This window comes from Tachysurus fulvidraco, chromosome 13 (genome assembly GCF_022655615.1).
Source record: "Tachysurus fulvidraco isolate hzauxx_2018 chromosome 13, HZAU_PFXX_2.0, whole genome shotgun sequence".
Classification (NCBI taxonomy): Eukaryota; Metazoa; Chordata; class Actinopteri; order Siluriformes; family Bagridae; genus Tachysurus; species Tachysurus fulvidraco.
Genome location: NC_062530.1, coordinates 11,020,036 through 11,045,090, shown reverse-complemented (window position 1 = coordinate 11,045,090; position 25,055 = coordinate 11,020,036). Strand labels below are relative to the sequence as shown.

The window sequence follows — 25,055 nt, the reverse complement described above, 5'->3', positions numbered from 1 at the left end:
CGTGTGCCCGTCTCGCACTTATCCAGTTTAAGGTCATTTATAGGGTGCATTTTTCTAAATATAGATTGTCTCAAATTTACCCAGATGTCGAGGACAAATGTGACAGATGCTCTAACGCACAATGCCACCTGAGTCACATGTTTTTCTTCTGTCCACAACTATATGATTATTGGTCGGGTTATTTCAGCACGATGTCCACTATTCTGGGAGTACATTTGCAGCCCTGCCCATTGATTGCTATATTTTGACTTCCAGATGAAGCATCTCAGTTAAACTACATCCAAAAAGAAGTTATTAGTTTTACATCATTGTTGGCCAGACGTCGCCTTCTTCTTCAGTGGAAGTCCTCTGTCCCACCATCTCACTCACAATGGCTAAAGGATACAGCATTTTTTATTAAGCTTGAGAAAATAAAATATACGATAAGAGGTAATACCTCCAAAAATGGGATTGTGTTGTTATTTGACTTTGTTTACAATAAAAAGACTTCGCAAAAAAAAAAAAAAAAGAATAGCTTTTGTTAAACAACAATCTGTTTTTAAATTTGCCCTTTATTAGTGTCAGATTATAAACCTGAAATAAATGTTAATATTAAATATTATCAAACATTACAGCATTAAAGTAAATAACATTAAACTAAAACAATGTTAATAAGTTATATGTTAATAAGTTAAGTCTCTATAATCCATTTGCCTTCAAAAGTACTTGCACCCCACCTGTCCACTCACCTACCTACCTACCTACCTACCTACCTACCTACAGTGGTGTGAAAAGGTGTTTTCCTTCCTGATATTTTTTGCATGTTTTTCACACTTTAATGTTTCAGATCATCAAATAAATTTAAATATTAGTCAAAGATAACACAAGTAAACACAACATTCAGTTTTAATAATAGTTTGTTAAAAAAACATTCAAACAACATTAGTTTAAATAAAGGTTTCTATTATTAGGGGGGGGGATCCAAAACCACATGGCCCTGTGTAAAAGAAGAAGAAGAAGAAGAAGAAGAAAAATGTTATTGTTATTGTATTTTCCTGCATACAATGAAATTATGAATGTTTGGTGTAAGAAAAACAGATATATAACCACAGACAATAAATTTGACTATAAGACTGTACAGTACAATTTTACACATAAATACACCAAGTGATTTTCACATTAAGCAGTCTGAATAAAGTTACCATTAAGTAAAGTGACCATTGATAGTAATAAAAAGACTATTTAGTAAAGTGACCATAATATTGAACGTTAAAAAAGTGTTTAACTGTGGTTTATCACACCTTAGATCAATTTCACTAACCACACCCAGGCCTGATTACTGCCACACCTGTTCGTAATCAAGAAATCACTTAAATAAGACCTGAATGACAGAGTGAAGTAGACCAAAAGATAATCAAAAGCTACACATCATGCCAAGATCCAAAGAAATAAATGAGATCTATTAGTCTGAAAAAGGTTATAAAGCCATTTCTAAAGCTTTGGACTCCAGCAAACCCCAGTGAGAGCCATTTTCCACAACTGGTGAAAGCATGGAACAGTGGTGAACCTTCCCAGGAGTGGCCAGCTGAACAAAATTACCCGAAGAGCGGAGTGACAACTCATCCACGATGTCACAAAAGAACCCACAAAGACATCCAAAATTGGGGTAATTGTGTGATGTTTTGATGCTTCAGGACCTGGAAGACTTACTGTGATAAATAGAACCATGAATTCTGCTGCCTACCAAAAGATCCTGAAAGACAATGTGCGGCCATCTGTTCATGACCCCAAGCTGAAGTGAACTTGAGTTCTGCAGCAGGACAATGATCCAATACACACCAGCAAGTCCACCTCTGAATGGCTGAAGAAAAACAAAATGTAGACTTTGGAGTGGCCTAGTCAAAGTTCTGAACTGAATCCTATTGAGATGCTGTGTCATGACCTTAAAAAGGTGGTTCATGCTTGATAACCCTTGAATGTGGCTAAATTACAACAATTCTGCAAAGATAAGTGGACCAAACTTTCTCCACAGCGCAGTAACAGACTCATTGCAAGTTATCACAAACGCTTATGCTTGCTGCTAAGGTTGGCCCAACCAGTTATTAAGTTTAGGGGCAGCACTTTTTCACACAGGGCCATGTAGGTTTGGATTTTGTTTTCCCTTAACAATAAAAACCTTCATTTAACAATTGCATGTTGTGTTTAACTGTGTTATCCTTGACTAATATTTAAATGTGTTTGATGATCTGAAACATTAAAAGGAACCTTAACCCTATCTGTTCACTCGCCACCAAAAAAGCATCTATTGTTTCATCAAACAATTATTAAAAAAGTTTGTTGTGACAAACTTTAAAAATCTAGTTTTTATTATTATTATTATTTATTTATTTATTTATTGTTTTAGCAATAGTTGTAGTAATTATATGCATTATACTTACGTATCATTAATAAGATAAAGTAACTATGATTAATTATGATTCATATTTAGATATGTGAGAATGGATGGCTAAAGATATGTAAATATCAGCACTGCAAAGCTTTGTTAAAAACTGTTAAGATCTCTTTAATTAAACTTTTTAATTACTCCACAATGCACAAAACACATAACAGGGTTATTTCACATATATTTATTCATTCATTTATTTGTTTGTTTGTTTGATGGCACAATAATGTAAACACTATTAAAGGTTACATAAGTTGATTTTGATTATCTGATGTCTCAAGTATTTAATATTACGTCATAGATTCAAAACTTCAAAAGACAAAGAAAAAATAAAAAGTATCTACAAAAATACATCACATGCATTTATCTACTGAATACAATATATAACACACGTAATACATAATACACTATATAGATATCTCGCTCCCAACACACATCAATTTGTTTTAAAGTGCCCATGAAGCTGTCGCTGTGTTACCATGGTTGTCATTTCTTTGACCACTTATGGTAGGAACTAACCCCCACAGAAATACCTGCATACTAAGAAAGCCCCACAAGACCTACTGGATATTTTTCGGATATGCTTTGACCCACTGGTCTAGCCATCGCAATTTGACCCTTGTCAAAGTTGCTCAGATCCTTGAGATTTTTCATTTCCTGGTTCTACCATATAAATTTCGATAACCAACTCTTTACTTTCTGCCTGTCAGATGCTGCTGTAAAGCGATAATTATTGTTATTCACTTCACCTGTCAGTGGTTTTGATGTTATGGATGATTGGTGTAAAGATAAAGGAATTCAGACAGCAGACAAGCTTGTATAATTCTTGTGCAGAAATACAGAAAAACTCTAATGAGTTAATTGAATTATGGGCAGAGAAAAGGGAGTACTGTCAATGTATTCTCAATGAATTGGTTTTAAAATATGTTACTGAATATTGAATATATTAGGATCAGTTAGTATCCTAGTAATTACTCTACTCTACATCTGTTTTTTAATGAGATGGCAGTGGGTGTTGCTATTATCTTTTTCAAAATCTTTGGCAAATTTGGTACAATTTATTAGACAATGAAATTTTGTAATTTACATCAGAGACAAATTAATAGTTTTGACTATCTTAAATGAGGTCAAAGTGACCATTGGTTCCTAGTGCTGTTCATGTATGGGATTTATTTATTTAGTCATTTATTGTACTATTTGTACTAATTAATTAATTAATTGGACCTGTAATTTATCTGTCTTATTAACAGATTGGACCACTGGGAAACAGGTTATCATCATATCTGAACGGACTGGGGCCCATTCATGCCATTATGTTTCTCACATGCACTACTGAGAAATTTGCAATTTCAGGAGGTCTGTGCTACTGATACATGATGTAACACCAAAAATGTAGGTTTCCAAACTGGCTGTGGATTAGAGGGTGAATTAAAATATCACATCCAACATAACCATTCAGCATATTCTTCAATATTCTTAAACAAAAGGAAATGAATAATCAGTTATATTTAACATGCATAAGCACTTCCTAAAGAGTCCATACAAGTGTGCATTAAACATCAAAACTCATAATGTTGGATGAAATACAAAATCCAGCAAACTTAAATTTATTGACCTCTGGATGAAGAGGATGGTGAAAACTCAAAAAGTAAAACAGGGCATCTGTTGTGTGTAATGTCTGTTAGAGTCCTAAACTCTAGCACTTGTATCCAAACAGAAAAAAAAATCTATGCACAAAAGAAAACAATCCTCTTGATATTAACATATCTAACATACCTCCTACATATAAACACACTCACTAATATAATTCTGTGCTATTATGTCAGTGCTTAATCAGTTCCTTGTGACATTTTGGTGAGTTGGAATAGAAACCTAGTTATGTATGTAAATCTGCCTGGATGAACAGTGCATAACTGCCAGTGTTCCTTTAGGGGTCATTTAGAACTGCCACCAATCCATTCATCTGACTGACTGCATGTTGTCAACTCACAGACGATTTAAAGCAGAACCATTTAAAGCAGAATGGGCAATTATGAATTATGAATCCCAAGGGTAACAAAACTAAAATTAGGTACCATTTGATTAGCAGTTGCAGATAAATAGTTTGTATTTACATTATACTGCACATACTGTATAATCATTGACAATTGCAGGTTAGCATGAACACATATAGATAAACAATATAATTAGTTTCATACAGTAGTTAGTGCCATTACAGTAGTAAGGTCCATTAATGGTATTGGACTAAATATATTTTCAACAGTGCTGAAATTTAGTATAACAGCAGTGGTATATTTCACTATGTGCATCACTCTGCTTGTCTGTGTTCATTACATACATTTCCAATTCCAGTAATGTAACTGTTACTACACTTACTTTGGGCTATCAGTCAGTTTGTACATTGTATGACAATTTGCAACATGCAGGCTGTGACGAATTATTTTTTGCTGTGGATGTGTCTGAAAGGACATTTATGTCATAACTATTTCTTTTTAATAGAAATGTTGTATAAAAGCAATATCACTCTCATAAATGTGCCATTGTACTGAATATCAGCATGGCTATGATTAAGCAGTAGACACAAGGCCAAAGGCCAAATTAGCCAGGTAATTATAGTTTAATATTATAATATATTGCCCTGTTATAGTTTCAGAATTTTAGCAATCCATTATTTAGACAAAACCATTGGTTCATTAAACACAAATGTCCACTACAATATATTAAATAATTTGCATGTACAAAAAATGTTTTATAACTAAGCCACTACCATGGATGTACATTTGGAAAGAAAAGCACAGAAAAATAGTTCAAGAAAGTAAATATTCTACAAGGCTAGAGAGTTTTTAAATATATAAATAAAGACTATAGAAGGTAAAAAGTATTTAAAAATAAAAGAAAAAGATGTATTTGTAGTGTTGTAGTGTTTTGAAAGCAAACCCAAAGTGCCAGAATAGTTCTCTAATGTAAATATATATTTCAATAGTGTAATTAAATATAAAATATAGCATGTACAAGAATTTTGATTTTATACAAGAATTTTGATGTGAATTCTAAGTAGACTCACTCAAAGTACATCCTAGTGCACTACTGGAGTTCTACAATACCTTTAACACATACTGTACCCTATGAAGTTATTCATGGAAATAAAATTCTTTTGACAGCCCTGCCTTTTTTTTTTTTTACCTTACTAATAGCTCCATGTTCTATGAATCAGTTATGAATGCTCATTCTATCTGGATTAATCTGGATTAAACAAAAAGGGAAAATCCTTACTGATGCCTGAAGTGATATTATGTTGTTAATGATAATGTAGGGCAGTATTGTACATGCTAAATAATGACTAACTTCTGAAGTGTTGGTGTTTTGTTATTTAAAAGTAAATTACAACACTTGAAAATATCCAAGTGAAGAATATTTGTTAATTGCTACATGCCATAAATGTAAATGTGCATTTTAACCTTTGTGCAGGCTATTCTTTTTTGTTGTACATTTCTTTCTGTTAAAACAACACACACAGTCTCCACTCCTCTGAGGAGAGATATAATAACTCATTTACAATTTTGACAATGAGGTATTTGAATAGGTTAAGGTATATTAGGCAGTAGACCTTCAGGAGAAAGATAGTTTAGCTAATTGAAATCAATGTCAGTGTTGTCAGTAAGTATTTAGTTATTTTAAAAGATCTACAGTTAGCTAGTTGCTCTGTAAGCTGTAAGACTTGGTAATTACTTTTTAGTTAAAATTGAACAAGTATTTAAACAGTAGTTCTTAATAATTAATATGAATAATGTAATGTAATGTCCACCAAGCTGCCACTGCTGGGCCCTTGAGCAAGGCCCTTAACCCTCAGTTGCTCAGTTGTAAGTCACTCTGGATAAGGGTGTCTGCTAAATGCCGTAAATGTAAATGTAAATGTATTAAGGAAGAACTACTTATTTATTCCATGTTTTTAAACAGCATTGTAAACCACAAAACCATACACAGTTGTATAACAACAATTACATACATAACTTTGTTTTTTTCAGAATGCCAGTTACTAAAACATGTCACTTAACTGTAGAACTACAGTCACATACATTACATTGTGCTTTCAGAACTCCCAGAAAACTAGGAAAACCATTTTCTTAGGCCACCATACACATTTTACACAAACAAATTTTTTTAAAAATGTAATTTAAAGATTTTTTAATGATTTTCATGTTATGAATACAGTATTATTTAGATTCAGAAACATGACATGATTTTCCTCTTTTTTGTTGTTTCTGAAATGTGTTTAGAGGAATTTGTGAAATTTGTGCTGAATTGGTGCTGTGTTTACTGGCTATTTTGCAAAGAATTAGGAAGAAAAAAAAAACATCTTAATGTCATTGGCAGTAATAAAGTAACAGAAGGGTATGTAGAGTCATGCTGAAGCTCAAAACAGTGTTTCTGTTTGCTCAGTGGATGGTAGTTCACGTACAGTACTGGGTTTTGAGATTACTGGGTTCCATATATCTGCAAAAACAAATAAAAAAAAGGAGAAAGCAGTGATATATATCCTTTATCCATTAAATGGCATGCAACAATTTAGACCGTTTTTAACTTGCTTACATCGCATCACAAACTCTAATGACATTTTTTGGGGGAAAATAAAGCCAGAATAATTTAACAGAAAATGTTAAAAAAATATTTCAGAACGGAAATAAAAAAGTCATTCATGAATCCTGGACAGTTGCTGTTACATACATATTTCACAAAAATAAAGTAATCTTTTGTGTTGCTTACATACCCACCCTAGCACTTCTTGACAGGATTCTCTGACAATGGAATTGCAAATTCAAAGGGAATTGTGATTCTATTTGACTTTTGGCAGGCTCCATACTCGATGAAGAGGAAGCAAAATAGCAAACAGGGTAATCAATGGATAAAGTACACTAAATAATCTAACAACTTAACTGCAGTTTGCAGTTCAAATGCATGATAATTACGCATGTTTTGTCTATTAGAATCCAACCCTGGTGCAAGTTCCGATTTGGTATGATTCATTTGTGCACCTGAGAACAGCTTTGTCCATTAGCCTTGTTTGTGACTCCCTGTTCATTTTAGCTGGCCAAATCTATATAAAAATATTGCCTATTACCCAAAAACACAGAATGTACAGTATGGTAAATCTGTGATCAAACTAATAGTCACTGCAGAGGAATATAGTTTGACTGACCCAGATGTTATTGTCCACACTCAAGTGTATTGTGTACTCACCTACCAAGTAAAGAATCTGAATACTAATACTACTAGCTGTAAATAAAACTAAAGTATATATTATTGGGCATCATGACAGGCTGTAAAAAGAGAAATCAAATGTCTCTGACATCCTTTAGTGGATGACTGCAGTTCTTTTAACCCCACCCATTCCCATGTTACTGAATGGTCCGTTAGTAAATGGGCCAGACAGAAATCTTTCATTTCATCTTATAGTTTGTTTAGTGGTGTTTTGATATTCTACATGTTCAATTGACCTTGTAATCTTTTTCTTTTTTTCTTTTTCTTTCTTTCTTTCTTTCTTTCTTTCTTTTTTTTTTTTAACAAAAAAATGTGTTTTATATCAGTCTGATAAATAAAAGAGCTGATTTGAGGAGGTGATGAACACATATTTTCCAAACATATAACTGAAACCTGAAACTTCTAGGGAGCTCTTTGCAGTTTTTTCAGTATATTATTCATTTTGATATCTAATCTAGCTTGTTTTACTGGTATATTGTCTAGCAAACCAACGTGAGTGAACAAAACCTTGATTTCAAAATGAACATCAGTGAATGCAAATCAATGATTACAAATCCATTGCAGTCAAGGACTGAAGTCATGGGGATGTGGTAACCTAGCCTCTGGCTCACATTTCTTCTCCTCCTCCTCCTCCTTCTTCTTCTTCTTCTTCTTCTTCTTCTTCTTCTTCTTCTTCTTCTTCTTCTTCTTCTTCTTCTTCTTCTTCTAATTCCCTAAACTTCAAATTCTTTCAAACTTCAAATTCCTTACTCATGTAAAAATGTAAGTAATTCTCTGTGTCATGAATTTTAACTGTGTAATGCTAATAAATCGTCTGCATCGTCTGCATTGTTTTCTTGTTTAGTTTGTACATTTTAGTGTTATTTATGTTTGTAGTTTTGAGAGTCATAAACTGCTGGAACCAAATTCCTTGTGTGTGTCAACACACTTGGCCAATAAACCTGATTCTGATTCTGATAAATTAAAGAATACAGTACATAATAGGCTAACAATTCATAGAAAATGCATGTGACTTTTGAGAGTTTTTGATAAAAATCATGATATTTTTAAAATGCCATAATTAAACTTCTTGTTCTTTACAGTGGGCAGTTGGCTTAAGTCTGTGTGCCTGGGCTGCTGACACAGGCCCAAGATTGAACATTTTATAACCATTATTGTTGTCTGGAACAAATATACATATACAAATGCAGGAGACTACAGTACATCCTGTTCAGAAATGAGGTATTACAATAATAAAATGATATATTCTCTTTTTTGACAATCAGCTGCTCAATTTGAAAAAACTGTTACAAAAAATGTACTTTTAAAATAAAAAACAGCTTGTGCTGAAAAGTGGTACAACATGCTAATTGTTAGCCAGTTACACCTAAAGTTTTCTTTCACACTGTATTCCTTTAACTAATCTCAACAGTGGGAGGAAAAAACATAGCAGATACCAAGAACTAACAAAGCAAAGAAAATACATAAGAGAGGCCAGGCATTAATCTGTGTACCTTGGAGCCAGACGTATAGTGAAAGAGCCAATACGGGCATGCACTAGTGAGAGCTAGTCTGGATGGTTGCATACTCAACAAGGTCTCCACATGAATGCACTGAGCTCCGGGGAGAGGAAGCCAAAGCTGCAGTATCCAGCACCGCATACTGAACATCACAGTCCTTGTTGGCAAAGCTCTGGAAATAAGAGAGTTGGAGAGGTGTGTAAGGACTGATGCTCATAAAGAAACAGTATTGAGGATAAATTCAGAAATTAAGGCATATGAATAATCCCTTTAATGGAGTGTTCAGGCAGGGACACCATAAAATAAAAATGTAAACACTTGCCAATACACATTTTGCTTGTAATCAGTTCATTTTTGTTAGCAATGCGTTCCAACGTATAACACAGTCCTGCTATTTCATAGGAACTGTCTTTGAATTCAGGAGTTTTTTTGATATATACACAGTTTGACAGGAAACTCAGTTTACATAAAACATAAGACTGAATAAGTGCGACTGGGATGAGCAGTGATTATAAAAAGCATGACAAGGATAAAGTTCTTGTTGTTATGTGGCCATCATGACCACCACAGAAAATAGAGGAATGTGTACAGAAAAAAGAAGAATTGAGCAGCAAAAAATAAACCGCCAGGAACATAAAATTTGACTAACACAGTTAAAAATATATTAGTCAGAATACTTCATCTGAATACTTCATTTGTCAGTCAATAGTCAGTAATCTCCAGCCCATCGTGCAAATTGCAAATCATAAGCATTAGTTAAACATTTTAAGCAACACACACAGAACTATTCAGATCAGCTCTTTCTCTATCGTGGTACTCATCTCTTCTCAAATTATCCTTGATGCCTTTCAGTGAAATACAGAAAACTTCAGAGCAATCCCATACAGGAGTTCATCCTTACTTTTTCCAGCTCAGCCCTAAAGTCACAAACCCATGCTTGAACATGCCCCTGCCTCATACCATCACCAACTAACTCAGGCTGGGGAGCCCCATGCCAAGAAAGGAAATGTGCCATATCACTCTGTGTCCCTGGCCTATTAGCCAGCTCAAATTTAAACAGCTGACATTCCAGATACCAACAATACATGTGTTGGCATACTTCAGATGGATGAGGCACTGGAACTGTGCATTGTCCAAACAGAGAATGTTCCAACAATTATACTGTAGGTGAGTGAGAATCTTCCACTTGATGGCCAGACACACATTCTTAATCATGCAGTGCTTACTCTCCCAGCCCCCTGTCCAGTGATTAGTCTGCAAAACAAAGGGGACAGAGAGCTTCAAATAACTCAAAGAAAGGGTCACTAATGAGAAGAAAAGGCTATTTTCTCATTAAAAATTAAAACCAATGTGATCTATCAAAATCCCTTTGTCAAACCAGCATCAAATAAAGGCAAACTGATAATCTATTGAGCAGTTCATTAGTGTGTGGCATTGGGTACACAACAAATTTCAACACCATGTTGACTTTTCCAAAGTTCACATCAGACCGAATCAGCCACTGTAGGACTCCTTGATAAATATTAATAAGCATGGCCATGAGGTAGTCCTGGACAACTTGAGATTGAAGTGGTAAATCTACCACACACCTCCAGCATCCCTGACTCACCTCAAGAGGCCCTTGCTACTTGGCAAGTATTTTGAAACAGTATGTTGGTAATAAAACAAGCATTCCATGTTAAAATTCATATAGCTGAGTACAACCACACATTGATATTCTTGAGCATGATACAAATTCTCCTATGTTAAGTGACTCTAGGTGTGGAGTTTTGTGTTCAGATTTACTTTATTTTTTCAGTGGAGGCTGGTGGGGCCTCTTAAACTGCAAATAAGCTGCAAACAGATTAAACTGTTTGACCAGTCCATCTTTCTGTGAATGATAAACACATGTGCTAATTGCTTTAATCCCAAAATACAGTTTAAGATGAGTGTGTGACATACTGTAAACAACATGATTCTGTTAGGTCAGGAGCTCCTTCTGGAGCTCAACTTGAGATACAACATAGAAGAGTGTGTCCACAACAGTTCATGCTGATATTCACTACTGACACTCATGACATGCGTCACACTATCTGTAAACGTCTGTGAGAGTTTCCAGTTAATAGGCCATGAGTTGGTCTTTATATGTCCAACCTGCTGATGGTGGCTTCCTCATCTGCACTTTTTGGGCCAATAAATGGATCAGCTCTTATAAGTGTCAAATTGTACTGCATCATTCAGTATAACCTTGCTTTAAAAATTGGATAGAGAACAAATATTTTACTGAAATTCATGACCATCATTCATTTTCAGTTGCTTGAAGGCATGCCTGAGGGTTTGTCCTTTCCCTACATGTCTTCCTGATGGGGAGCTGACTTCAATTGCAATGCAACCACAGCCAATACAGTGCACCTCCCACACTGTGCTACATTGCTTCAGGACCCACACACAGTCCCGTTATCAATATCCAAAATTCTGACCAATTTGCCCCCGAATGTAGAGTACCCATGGGCTGGACAAGGATCCAAAGCTTGACCATGGAAGTCTGGAAATGCTGCTCTTTCTTTGTACACAGTTCAAGGAGGCCTATAACAGTGGATTCTCTGGGATTCAGCACAAGTGTCCCATTTCTCCTGGGATTTGGAAGGAAATAAGGATATAGAAGACAACTCAAAATGCTTTTTATTGGCCATTACTACTTTGGTCAATTCTCAGCAGTTTTATTTCTCTCCACATATAGCCACACATACACAAATGCTCTGTGCAGATCAGGTCTCTCTTGTGGCAGTTGTCTCTCCCCACTTTGTGAATTACTAAAACACATAACACCACACCAATTACTGAAACACATAACACTTGTTAGATAATTCCCACACAGGTGATTCTTAACATGCACGTTTCCCAGCTCTGCCCTCCATTCACAAACTGACACTTGACCATGCCCCAACCACAACAAAGCTGAATACCTGGTCACTCAACTCCAGCTTCATCACCAAGAAAACCCAGCAGCTTCTCTACTTCCTATGAAGGCAGAGAAAGGCACATCTCCCTCCCCACCTCCTGAATACTTTTTACAGAGGGACCATTGAGAGCATTCTGAGTAGCTGCATCACTGTCTGGTTTGGGAACTTGGGTCTCAAGACCCTGCAGCGGATAGTGAGGACAGCTGAGAAGATCATTGGAGTCTCTCTTCCCTCTATCATGGACATTTACACCACACGCTGCATCCGCAAAGCCAACAGCATACCCCTCACACACCCTCTTCACCCTCCTGCCATTTGGAAAAAAGGTGCCGAAGCATTCGGGCCCTCATGACCAGAATGTGTAACAGTTTCTTTCCACAAGCCATCAGACTCCTTAATACTGTACCTTGACTGTACTGAGCACAACACACAGATGCACATCAACTGTATGGACTGCACAGACCTACACTAAATACACACACGTCCAATATACAGTATATCCAACAGCATGTTTACATGCTGTTTTCTACACACATTTTCTGCTCTTTATTGATATTGTTTCAACATACAGTATTTGCACTGGTCATCACTGTTTCTGTTTATTGTATTTTGTATTGTCTTGAAATGTTTTGTTTGCACTGTCTTCTGTCCTGCACTGTCTTGTCTGTCTTATTCGTCTTGTCTTGCACTGCTTGCACAGTTGCACTTTATGTGGCTAGGACTACTTACTAAGTCCTTAGCTCTGTCTTTGTTTTATGTAGCACCATGGTCCTGAAGACACGTCTCATTTCACTGTGTACTGTAACAGCTATACTGTATATGGTTGAAATGACAATAAAAGCTTCTTGACTTGACTTGACTTTAGAAACTAGTGGGACCCAGAAGTGGTCTTCATGGAAGAATTGCAGCTATAAAGCCATACCTCTGGCTCTGTGCCATAATCACAGGGAGTGACTGGAATAATATGGTATGCAATGCAGTATTTTTGTCCGAGATTCTTATGAAACTCACATGCAACAGTGAGCAGCTCACCCGTGCATTGGATGGAAGTAAAGGAAGTGCAAGATAGAGCTATAAAAATGATTCAAGATAAATTACTGTTCAGCTTACACTTACATTTATGACATTTGACAGATGCGCTTATCCAGAGTGCCATACAAAAGTGCTTTGAGGTCACTATCACTGAATACATTATTACTTTCACATTGATCCACTAGGTTCACTAGGACTTAGGATACTATCAACCTGTAAAACTCTTAAACTCTCAACCTAATTTTTTTTAAATACACACATAAAACAAACAGGGAAAATAAGCACTAGTTTAAGTGTTTCAGGTAGGTCTTCAATCAGCCGTTTGGACATCTATAATTTTATTGCACCACCTTTTTGCCATAAGAGAAAAGAGTCTTGCTGTATACCTACTGCTTACCCTGAGAGATGGTGGGACTTGTCGAGCAGTGTTAGTAGATCGTAGGAAGCGTGGGGCAGTACGAGGAGTAACAAGATCTTTGAGGTAAAAGGTTGCTGGTACATTTTTGTCTTTGTAGGCAAGAATCAGTGTTTTGAATCTTATGTGTGCAGCTACCAGAAGAAAGTGGAGGGAGCACAGCAGTGGGGTGGTATGTGAGAACACAGGCAGGTTGAAAACAAGTTATTGTATGCAGCTGCATTTTGCTGTCCTTTTGCTGAGTGTATTCATCAGCATCAGCACAGGCATTAAGACCACATGATGCACACTTTGTCTGGGTTATCTTTGACTTTTGTTTTCTGTTTGTTAGTAAAATTGATCTTGAAAGAAAGAAACAATTTATTTGAATGTAACAGATGGCATAGATTAAATTCATTATTGTTGATTCATTATAGTTAATCATTGACACTAGTTTCTGGTGCTAGTTGTTTTCCCAGACACAACTGATTAACTTCCAGCCTGTAAAATAACACACAGTGATATGCAGCAAATTAAAATAATAATGATAGCAGGCAAAAAGGAAAAAAGAATCAGTGCATTGCTTACTACTGAGATTTCCAGTACATATGCAGTGGTAGCAAACTTGTGCATAAAAAACACCATTAAAGGTACTACTCAAAGGCTGTACAGAAAGCATGAATCATAAATGATTGACTCTAAATTATATTATTCAAACAGTTATTTATTTACAGCTTTGAATTGACAAGAATTTCAAATATTTACAAGAATTTCATAGTGAGATATTTTATATATTAACCAAAAGTCAAGTGGTCCTTGATCTAATACTATGTCTGCCAAGAGATGACACCATGTTAACTGATTTCCATTTAATGTTTTTCTGTAACTTTATACCCAAACATACAACTCACACATATTGTACAGATGCATACATAATTGCCATAATTATGTGGTCACCTTACCATCATACCCATATGCATATACAGTATTGCAAAACCAAGCATGTAAAAGAAGTTGGGCCCCTCTTTGTTATTACAGCCTCCAAACTAGAGTTTGAAGTGTAGTGTTGAATGAACATATGTGCTCGGTTCATCAACAAAAGCACTACTGAGGTCAGGCACCAATGTCTACTGAGAAGGCCTGACTTACAAGTATGTGGCAAATGTTTGGAGTGGGCCCACATATGGATGTGATGGTCAGGTGTCCTCATATATTTGGCCATATGGTGTGTATCAAGAAGACCAAAAAGGAGAAATAGAAGGCAGAAAACACTACTTACTGGTTTGTCAGTGAAAGCAGTTGTCTCAGACAGCACCATATCATTGTAAGGTGGATGCATTGGAATTTTCAGCATCTCATCCTCCTTGTCCAAAAGAACCACCTTTAAAAAGTGGATGTCAATGTCAAAAACAAATATGCAAATAAAAAAAACCTAAACAAACCAACAAAAATATAGAAACCAAAGAGGCTTGAGATGATGGTGCAAATTAATAAAGAACTCTCGAGCATTACTACTATAAATATCACCAAATTGATGCTGATGATTTTCCTTTGCAAGAAATAAAAAACTATCATGATATATACTAAATGCTAAATGATACTAAATTATATATATTTTAAGTACTATGTTTGCAAAAGGTTTTAGAGTTTTGTGTAAGAAGTGAGTGCCTTAACTTTGAACTCTGAACTCAGGAACTAAGATAATATTCCAACTCTAAAACATGGGGTAGCATTTTTTGTTGTTGGTTTACTGGAACAGGGACTGGTGTACATCAGAAAATATATATCATCATGAAGAATAAGGAGAAGAATGAGGATTGTCCACCAAAAGTGCGGAGATTTTCAGCCACACCACAATCTGCACAAGTTTCCCCTGCTCTGTCCAGAACACCCCAGCAGCTATTCACATCATCAGACAAACATTTGTTTGTTTGAGATTAGCCAACTGGGTAAAAAAATTTAATATAGAATGTCGGGAATCTTGCAAGGCTCAAAATGGAAATGAACAATTAAATATAATAAAGTGTCATATTGAAAATGTAATATATACTGTTTTATATCTGTACTGGCATCACTGGTTTCCGCCCAATTTGCCCTCACTGCTAGGTGCACTGGTTATGCTAAATAGCCACACTATTTCTGCTAAAGATGTCATCATTGTTTCTTTGTACTATTAGATGCACACATTCCTACCACTTTGAAGGGGCAAAATTAATTTTGGAGGCAAAAACAATAATGATGTTTTATATCACATATCACAAATTCTGTTACACTGGGGCCAACAAACATGGCCAGCACAGATGCCAACTCCCAGCAACCACCAGCCCACCAATACTCACACTCACCAGGCATCTGGATATACCCACCTATGTTTAATAATGTATGTTGGTTTGCACCCTTTATAAGCCTTTGTTTCAGATTACCCTCTGAATGTGCTCTGTTCCCTTGTATTTACATTTTAATTAAATTATATTATTTATGATGTTACTAAGCCTGGTAATCTCTCCTCTGATTATCTATTTTTGCACTCAGTTTGGTTCTTGACTTTGATTTTGCTTATCTGATAGCATGACAAACAAAGAGAACCCCCAGCACACTAACATGTCTTGCCATTTGGATTATTGCCCATTCTTCATGGCAAAACTGCTCCAGTTCCTTCAAGTTAGATTAGATTGATCTTGTACAGCAAGATTGTACAACAATTTTAATGTCATGCTATAAATTCCCAATTGTAGATACCCTGTTGCCCAAATACCCTGTTACCCACAGTAGGTACAATGAACAGGGGCATTTTATCCAGTCATCAGCTCTGCAGCCCCATACACAGCTGCAATGCAGTGTGTGTTCTGAGACCTTTCTATGATAACATACATTAACTTTTCAGCAATTTGTGCTATAGTAGCTCTTCTGTTGGATTGGACCAGATGGGCTAGGTTTCATTCCTTGTCCTTTGTCAGAGTCACTCAGATCCTGGTGCTTGACCATTTATAATCCAACAGATTAACTTTGAGAACTGACCTGTCAGAATTTTAATGTTATGGCAGATCTATGGATGTGTGTCAACAATGTTCTGCATTGTGGGTGCAACACATAAAGCCGTCCTACCTGTATGTCCTCAGATATCAGACCTCCTTTCATATCACTTTTCTTCTTTGGCGGTGGAGGGACAGGTTTGTGCACATGTGGCATCTCTGTTCTATTTAAGAGAGAAGAGTAAGCAGAGTTACAGTATACCCACTTTCATACTTCTCCTGGCCTCAACCTGGAAACAGAAATACAGATGAATCATGCTTGAATATCCCTTTAATTTTTCAGTAGTAATCATAGATTTCATTTTCAAAAGATTTTAAAAGCTATCATCATAATATCATATCATATGACCAGTATATCTTTCTAGAGTTTACATTTTCTGTTCATGCAAATGTTCAATTATAATTATGCAAACCAATGTCCTTGTTGCATCACAGAACATTGTTGAAATAGATACAGATATTTATTGGTCCAAAAACCAGTACACAGGGATGTACTGTCACTACTAGCTCCACAGTGAAAGACCTGGGTGTTATATTAGATAGCAGATTGTCTTTTGAAAATCATATCGCCCATATTACAAAAACAGCCTTCTTCACCTTTGAAATTTTGCCAAACTAAAAAACATCTTGTCTGTGTATGATGCAGAAAAGCTAGTTCATGCATTCATGACTTCCAAAAAAGAATATTGTAATGCATTACTAGGTGGCTGTCCTTCATCTTAAATAACATTTGGACTACAGTTAGTCCAAAATGAAGCCTCCAGATTTCTTACCAGGCCAAGTAAATCAAATAATCCCAATTTTATCATCCATAGCTACCTGTTTAGAAGTTAAAGGTGGGAGAGTGTTTTCTTATTGAGCTCCCAAACTTTGGAATAGCCTTCCTGACAGTGCTCAGGGCTCAGACACACTCTCCCAGGTTAAATATACAATAAATCATAATACATCATATAACCTTCTGCTCCAGTACATCTGACCTAATGCACATTAACATCTAGTGCTTTCTAATATTATGAACATCAGCTATGCCAATTTCTCTCCACTCTTTTTCTGCCCATTCCGAGGCATATAGAGATTGTGCTAATTCCAGGTGTGTTCTGCTTCATAAAGATTTTGGACATTTGAAGAGAAGAGGCCAGCCCTGTGAGGATCCTGAGGCATCTAGCACTAGATTTACTGGATTTTGTATTTTCTGGTACGGGTCCCGAGGTGTGATTCCCCCAGTTGAGATTTTCACAGTTCTTCAGCCCTGCTTTTGTTGTGCAAACGCCCCCATCACCTGTGAGGCCTGGCTCATTTGCATTTGTTCACTCATGCCTCTTTTCCACCGGAAAGAACCGGGTGCTGGTTCAGAGCTAGCGCTAGTGCTGGTTCAAAGTTGGTTCCACTGGCGAACCTTCTAAGAACCGGTTTGCCTTTCCACCGGCTAGAGAGCCATCACAGCGCCGAGTGTGACGTCACTGCATATGTCTCACATGTCCCAGCAACGTTAGCGCAGCAGCGGCAAACACAAACACAACAACAATGGCGGATGTTGCTTTACTGTTAATGCTCATGGCTCATGGCATACTGTTAACGCGGCGAATAAAACGTGTAGCTCCGTGTAATCCGTATAAATGGAGGTTGCAATCGATAAAGTACATAACGTTATTTTATCGTTAACACAGAAAAAAAATTAGCCTTAGCATGTAGCTACGTACTATCATGTGTGCTGATAATGTATATCGTGGTAAAGTAAAAATGTATTAAACATTAGTGTACTTAAGGTGCATTATCAAATGCGCTAACAGTAGCTCCGCCCCCAGCTCCTGACACAAGCGGTTCTTAAGTCTAGACCAGCAACGTTATGGTGCTACTTAAGAACCACTTTTCCTGGTTTGGAGCCGGTGCTTTGGCGGTCGAAACAGAAAGAACTGGTTCTAAATTGGGCTCTGGCTCTGAACCAGCACTCGAACTGCCTCGGTGGAAAAGGGGCATCAGATTAGCTCAGATCCAAGGCAGGCCAAACCTCTGTCTGTCTCTGCCTTCACAGCCTATCTATACAAAATAGTCTGTTTAATTTATATAAAAAATTGTGTGTTAAGGTTTGTCATTGTCATAGTACATATCATATTTATATAACCTGGGGTCTATTTTACTCATCTGGAAAGTTTAATGTGTCATAACTTGGGTTTCCTTCCACATATTTGCCTGAAATTTACCAGGATTGTTCCAAATTATGAACTTTGCAAGTAAAATTAATCTTGTCCTCCCGGGTCAATTTGACCCGGCCACATTTAGTGGGGCAATAGGTCACACTTTTGCCCTTTTCAGCGCAATGAACATACATACAGACAAAAAAGGCAAAGGCATAATGAAATGCAATGCCCAATTTGTGTGTGTGTGTGTGTGTGTGTGTGTGTGTGTGTGTGTGTGTGTGTGTGTGTGTGTGTGGTGTGTGAGTGTGTGTTTTGGGTGCATGTGTTAGTGGACATTTTATGTGTGCATTTTTGTGTCTGTATGTATGTTCATTGCGCTGAAAAGGGCAAAAGTGTGACCTATTGCCCCACTAAATGTGGCCGGGACAATTTGACCCGGGAGGACTTGAGGAGGAATGTATTTATTTTACGAGCACATAGTTCAACGAAAATAGACAAACTTGCAAAGTTCATAATTTGGAACAATCCTGGTAAATACGTGGAAGGAAACCCAAGTTATGACACATTAAACTTTCCAGATGAGTCAAATAGATCCCAGGTCTGCACAAGGGTTATATAAATATGATATGTACTATGGCAATGACAAACCTTAGCACACAATTCTTTTTTATATAAATTAAACAGACTATTTTGTATAGATAGGCCGTGAAGGTTTCCATCACGGACAGAAGTTTGGCCTGCCTTGGATCTGAGCTACTCTGAGTGAACAAATGCAAATGAGCCAGGCCTCACAGGTGATGGGGGCATTTGCACAACAAAAACAGGAGAACAATGGAACTGTAGGGGTGCTGGTAGGTGTGAGGTCCAGGGATTTTACACAAATTTGCGCAGGTTTAGCAAATCTAGTGCTAGAGATGCACCAGCTCCAGTTGGATTCCGATTCAATTGAAGGATTCAGCACAGGTGAGTTGAATCTATAATTAACTCAGATGTTCAGGAACTCAATTGACTGTATATGACTATAAAAAGGACAATATGATTATTATAATCACACTCTCTGGTGTTTATGATAATTAACACTCTTCAATGTTTATAATAATTTATAATCACATGCTTTGGTATCACACAAATAAGGATGGCTTCTATTTTGACTCTCTTACATTATGGAAAGCTGTCCAATATTAAAAGTGCTATACACATAATATTTAATTGAATAAACATAACGCAATCTGTATACAGACGCTATTACAGACAGCTATTAATAGACAGATATACAAATATACTACTCCATTCGACTTTTCCTGTTCTATTGAGTTCACCAAATCCAAGGTTGCAGACTACTATATAGTTGCCAAAAATAGTTTTTATTGTTGCATTTCATAACTTTGCACAGGAATGAGTCATGAATGCATAAAGAATTAATTGTCTAAAACATGCACATATTTATGAACAAATAATGTCATTAAATTGTATGCAAATGTTTGGGCACCACGGAAAAATCTATCTATTTTGCACCTTTGTTCCATCAGGAGCTTTTTTTTTTATTTTAATGGGGTGTGTTCATAATGAGGTAACAATTCTAGTCCAATTTTAGTCCAATTTTTCCTATCTTTTTACCCATTGTCACTCTTTCCAAGTTGTTTTGTTGTTTTACATTTGTTCTTCCATACTTACAAAGCATTGTCAGTCTCACTGCTGGTTTTCTGTCCACGCTTATACACCATGAAGATGGTGGCCATGACACCTACAATCAAACCAAACACAACCACTATTCCCAGAATGCCAAGAATACCTCCTGGTGGACCCTGAGCCAGTGGCTTTTCTGCAGAAAGAGAGAGAGGGAGTAAAGGGAGGAGGGCAAGGAATATATTTTAAAACTACATATATTTTAGACTACATAAATAGATTCCATGTTCTTGTGAAATCATATCTGAAACCATGGGGTATAGTACATTTAAATTACACTACACATATTTCACATGGTTCAAGAATCCCAGTCCACTCCAACAATGATCTATTGGGATTTTACCAAGTTGTTGGAATATGCAGATATTTGTTTCATGCCACTGTGGAGTACATCACAGAATCATCAACTAACATGCATCTGTTGCTATTACAGCCATATCCCATGCCACAAAATTTGGAAAAAAATATTTTTGTATATGTTTTATAATGGAAAACTAGAAATGACTGGTAGTCAAGAAATGCCCAGGCGACATTTTGAGAACAATATAATACAAACACTGGTTTCACAAAAAGGCCACACCTCTCCATTTGTTCTTCATTAATGTCACACATCTTTGACTCTCCAATATATCAATCAGCCTCAAAAGTATGTATTGCCACTCAATTCTGATGACCATAATGGCAAACACAAGTAACTTATCAAGAAAACCACTTGCTGAATTACACCTTATATTTAGTTACATTGTGACCTTAATTTGAAATCTGCTTTAAAACATGTAAATGAAAAAAAAATAACAATACATTTACATTTATTCATTTAGCTGCTGCCGTTATTTAAAGCAAATAAGGAAAATCCAAGCAAAATGATCAACAGAGGACAATAACAGTAGGGATAAATAAACAGATTAAAAAAAATAAAGAAAGAAAGAAAGAAATGAATAGTAGAAACATAATTTCCCACAATCGTACCAACATAATAGTGAACTTTTTTTAATCAATGAACTTTTGTTTGTATAGTGCTTCTAGCAATAGACATTGTAATAAAGCAGCTTTACAGAAATGTGTATATAGATTTAGATTTAGATTTAGATATTTAGATTTAGATTTAGTTAGACTCCCTAACGAGTAAGGCAATATTCACAGGTGCAAGAAAACTTCTGGAGAAAAGAAGCAACCTTGAGAGAAACCTGACACTGAAGGGAACCCAATTTCTTTTGGGTAGAAGTAGATATTGGTATTCTAGTGTCTGATATTGTTCTATAACTGTATACTGTAGACAAAGAGTGCTAACTGTGGTGAAATGAAGAGAATAGAAAAGAATGAATGTGCAGAACAAAGATACTGCTGTGATAGAATTGTATTCAAATGCACGTTTTCTTAGGCAGGTTACAGCAAAACAACACATTTGTTGGTAAGCTTAAGAGTACATTTGTCAGAAAGATACAATTGGTCGTATTAAATCTAGACATTTACCTTTACTACCTTTGAATAAATGCTTTACTAGGTAGTGCTTCAATCTGACTTTGCTTGCAGTGAAATAGTGTCTTGCTGTCTGGTGCAGTGCTCAGTTTACACAATGTACAGTGCATCTGGAAAGAATTCACAAGTGAAGCGGTGTGAATAATTTCTAGATGCACTGTACAGTATATAGTTCACTTTTCAACTACCATCTGTCAGCAACAAACAGAGTGAGAAATTAAGATCAATGTCAGTTTTATCATCTGATCCTGAAGTGTGAAACCTTGTTAAGTAAACTGTATTTTAGCAGAAGTGTATTTTACAACATCTGAAGGGTTCGGCCATTTTCATCCACACAGGCTGCTCAGGTGCTTGTTCAGTCTCTTGTCATTTCGATAGAGTACTGCAACTCACTGCTGGCAGGTCTACCTATGAACAAAGTTCGTTCTCTGCAAATTATCCAATATACAGCTGACCGAATTGTTTTCAACCTTCCAAAGGTTTTACATACCACCCCACTGCAACGCTCTCTCCACAGGCTTCCTGTAGATGGATGCATCAGATTCAAAGCACTGAAGCTTGCCTACAAAGCCAAAAATGGAGCAGCACTCTCTTACCTCAAAGTTCTTACTATCTGTCATGCTCTCTCCACTCTACTGTCCTAGCTTGTCTGGTCCTACCATCTCTCAGTGTAACTCTTCTGTTCTGGCACCGAGGTGGTGAAATGAACTTCCCCTCAATATCCGAACAGCTGTGTCATTGGTCAACTTCAAAAGACGAGTGAACCTTCATTTTCCTGAAACACTTTATCTATCTCATATTTTCCCTGTTTGAAAAGCCTTGAACACACTTTTAGGTTGATTGTATCCTAAGTCTGTAACCTAGTGAACCAGGATTAACGTATTCATTGATAGAGACTTAAAAGTAATTTTGTACGTCGATCTGTATAAGGGCATCTGCAAAATGTTGTAAATGTTAGTGATGTGGGGGGAAGTGTCTTCCGATTGGCAGAAAAACTTGTACTTCTTAAATAATAAAGATCATTTGATCAAGTCACAATTGCACAGTGAATTTATTTGAGATCCAAAGATAACTGTTCACATATTAATCTAAATATAACAATCCAAATCTACTATGTGAATGGTAATTTTCATCTTGCATCATATTCTCCTAATAAGCTTAATGATAATTACATTCACAAACAAAAGTAAGTAAAGTAAGAAAGAAAGCCCATGGCTTGGGTTTGAATGTTAAGCTGATTGATCATTGATCTGCTTCACTTATGTCCTGTTGAGATTTGATGTACTTCCTCGTTGTTTGGGATTACTGTGATCCCAATGATTGAATGGTGAAAATTATCATTATAATTTTCAAAATAAGCCTCTTGTAATGAAGCCCAAGAAGCAGATTGTGTAGGAAATATGTGCAGATTTAATGAAAAAAAAAAATCACAGACAACAAATCCAAATTCTAATCCAAAGGCACAATAAAAAAAACAGGCAACAATAACAACAATATCAACACACTAACTAAGATAAAAAAACGGTCAAAGCAAGAAATCATAGTCGAAAAAAACAGTCATGATGCTTAACTGTGCATGCTGCTTAAATGTCCATGGGAGCCAGAAACAATCTCGCCGAGGAAGTGGGTCAAAACTCGGGCGAGGGCACCCTCTGCCGGTTTAGAGGGGGTGTAGCAGGTCGTGATATTACATCTTTATTCCTGCGTAAATATTCTTTTCTATTTTTATTTATTTACCTGAGCCAGATGTAGGTGTATCATTAACTCTTACATTTTTCGGAAGCAGTAATGTTCATTTCAAAAAAGCAACTAAACACAGAAATAAGCACAGAAGACATAGAGGACACAAAACCCCAAAAAAGTCCCAAACCTTCCCTTTTTATTTGCTTGCTCCACCAATATACCAGACAAGGTAGAATGTATAAAGTTTTCCTGGGGATTGTATACTACAATATGTATTTACATGAGCATGTGTGTGCACATGTGTGAGAGAAAGTGTGCATGTGTGTTCCAAGTTCCAAGATAGCCATGGATTCTTATTAAGACCCTGTCTTCTACAGTGCTACAATAAAAAAAATGGTGTGGATGTTTTTGGAGAACACTAATTTCATATTCATATTTCATATAATTTCAAACTAATATTTCATATTAATAGTATCATATTTAGGTTTTTTAAAATATTTAAAAATATTGCATAGTTTTTGTGTATACTTACAGCCCGAAATATAAATATTAACATGGCATACAATTGCTAAAAAAAAAAAACTCTAACTCTGCCCTATTTACACATCACTTTCATAATTCTCTGAATAGTATCTATCATCATTATTATTGTTGCTGTTGTTGTTGTAGAACAATGAAAGATTTGTAAGGGTGAAGTGCCCTTGTATATATTGTTGAAAGGAATTAAACTAAAATATGCATCACCACATCTTAATAACCAAGAAAAGAATTGATAAGATGGTGGGGTGGGACTAACTTGTATAACACTAAATGGGCCATATGTACAGGAGAGTTGCCAATCTGGCTACTCATAATCATGACCTACTGCCCGAATCAATAGTGCTGGAAGTTGGGAAGAACATTCTGTATTACACTGGCAGTCAAATAATACACAACAAATAAAAAAGAGAATCTTTAATTACCCCATAACACTTTAACAGCTTGGGTCAGAAATGAGGAGAGGGGATGCAGGTTTGAGAAAATTCAAACAGGCACTTTATTTTGCTTTTTTTACTTTCAGTTTTCAATGATTTTATCTTAATACATACACACGATTCTGATTCCAAGATGATGGCACAGCAGCAGCATGCAGTGGCCACTGCAGATCCAAAATGGTGCTATTCATGTGTTTAGCCTGACTTTTCAAAGTCCATGGACACCAGAGACAGTGGTGTTCATGTACAGTTGAAACCAGATATTTACACTTCAGAAAAAAACACAAAAACTTTATTTCTTTACTATCATACATTAAATCAGAGTAAACTAAAGTAAACTAGAGTAAACTAAAGATTTAAATCAATAAATATTAACATATTTTTTGCATTTGTTAAATGTCAGAATCGAGTGAGGGAGAATTTTTATGTATTTTTATTATCACTTTCATCAAAGTCAGAAGTATACATACACATCCTTAGTATTTGGTGGAATTGCCCGAAACTGTTTCACTTGG

General features: G+C 36.1%; 1 protein-coding gene across 3 annotated transcripts in view; it reads right to left on the bottom strand.

The window, feature by feature from the left end:
* Positions 1–6,339: 6,339 nt before the first annotated feature.
* nectin1b (nectin cell adhesion molecule 1b) overlaps positions 6,340–25,055 on the bottom strand; it is a 97,128-nt gene continuing 78,412 nt past the window's right edge. The window contains exons 6-10 of one of the 3 annotated variants that reach the window (XM_027132603.2): positions 20,393–20,540; positions 16,654–16,744; positions 14,828–14,929; positions 9,175–9,352; positions 6,340–6,916 (exon numbers count right to left, since the gene is read on the bottom strand). In XM_027132603.2, the coding sequence (XP_026988404.2) occupies positions 9,218–9,352; positions 14,828–14,929; positions 16,654–16,744; positions 20,393–20,540 (476 nt within the window). In that variant the 3' untranslated portion in view covers positions 6,340–6,916; positions 9,175–9,217. The remainder of the gene's footprint in view (positions 6,917–9,174; positions 9,353–14,827; positions 14,930–16,653; positions 16,745–20,392; positions 20,541–25,055) is intronic. The other 2 variants (XM_027132602.2, XM_027132604.2) reach the window with 2 other exon arrangements.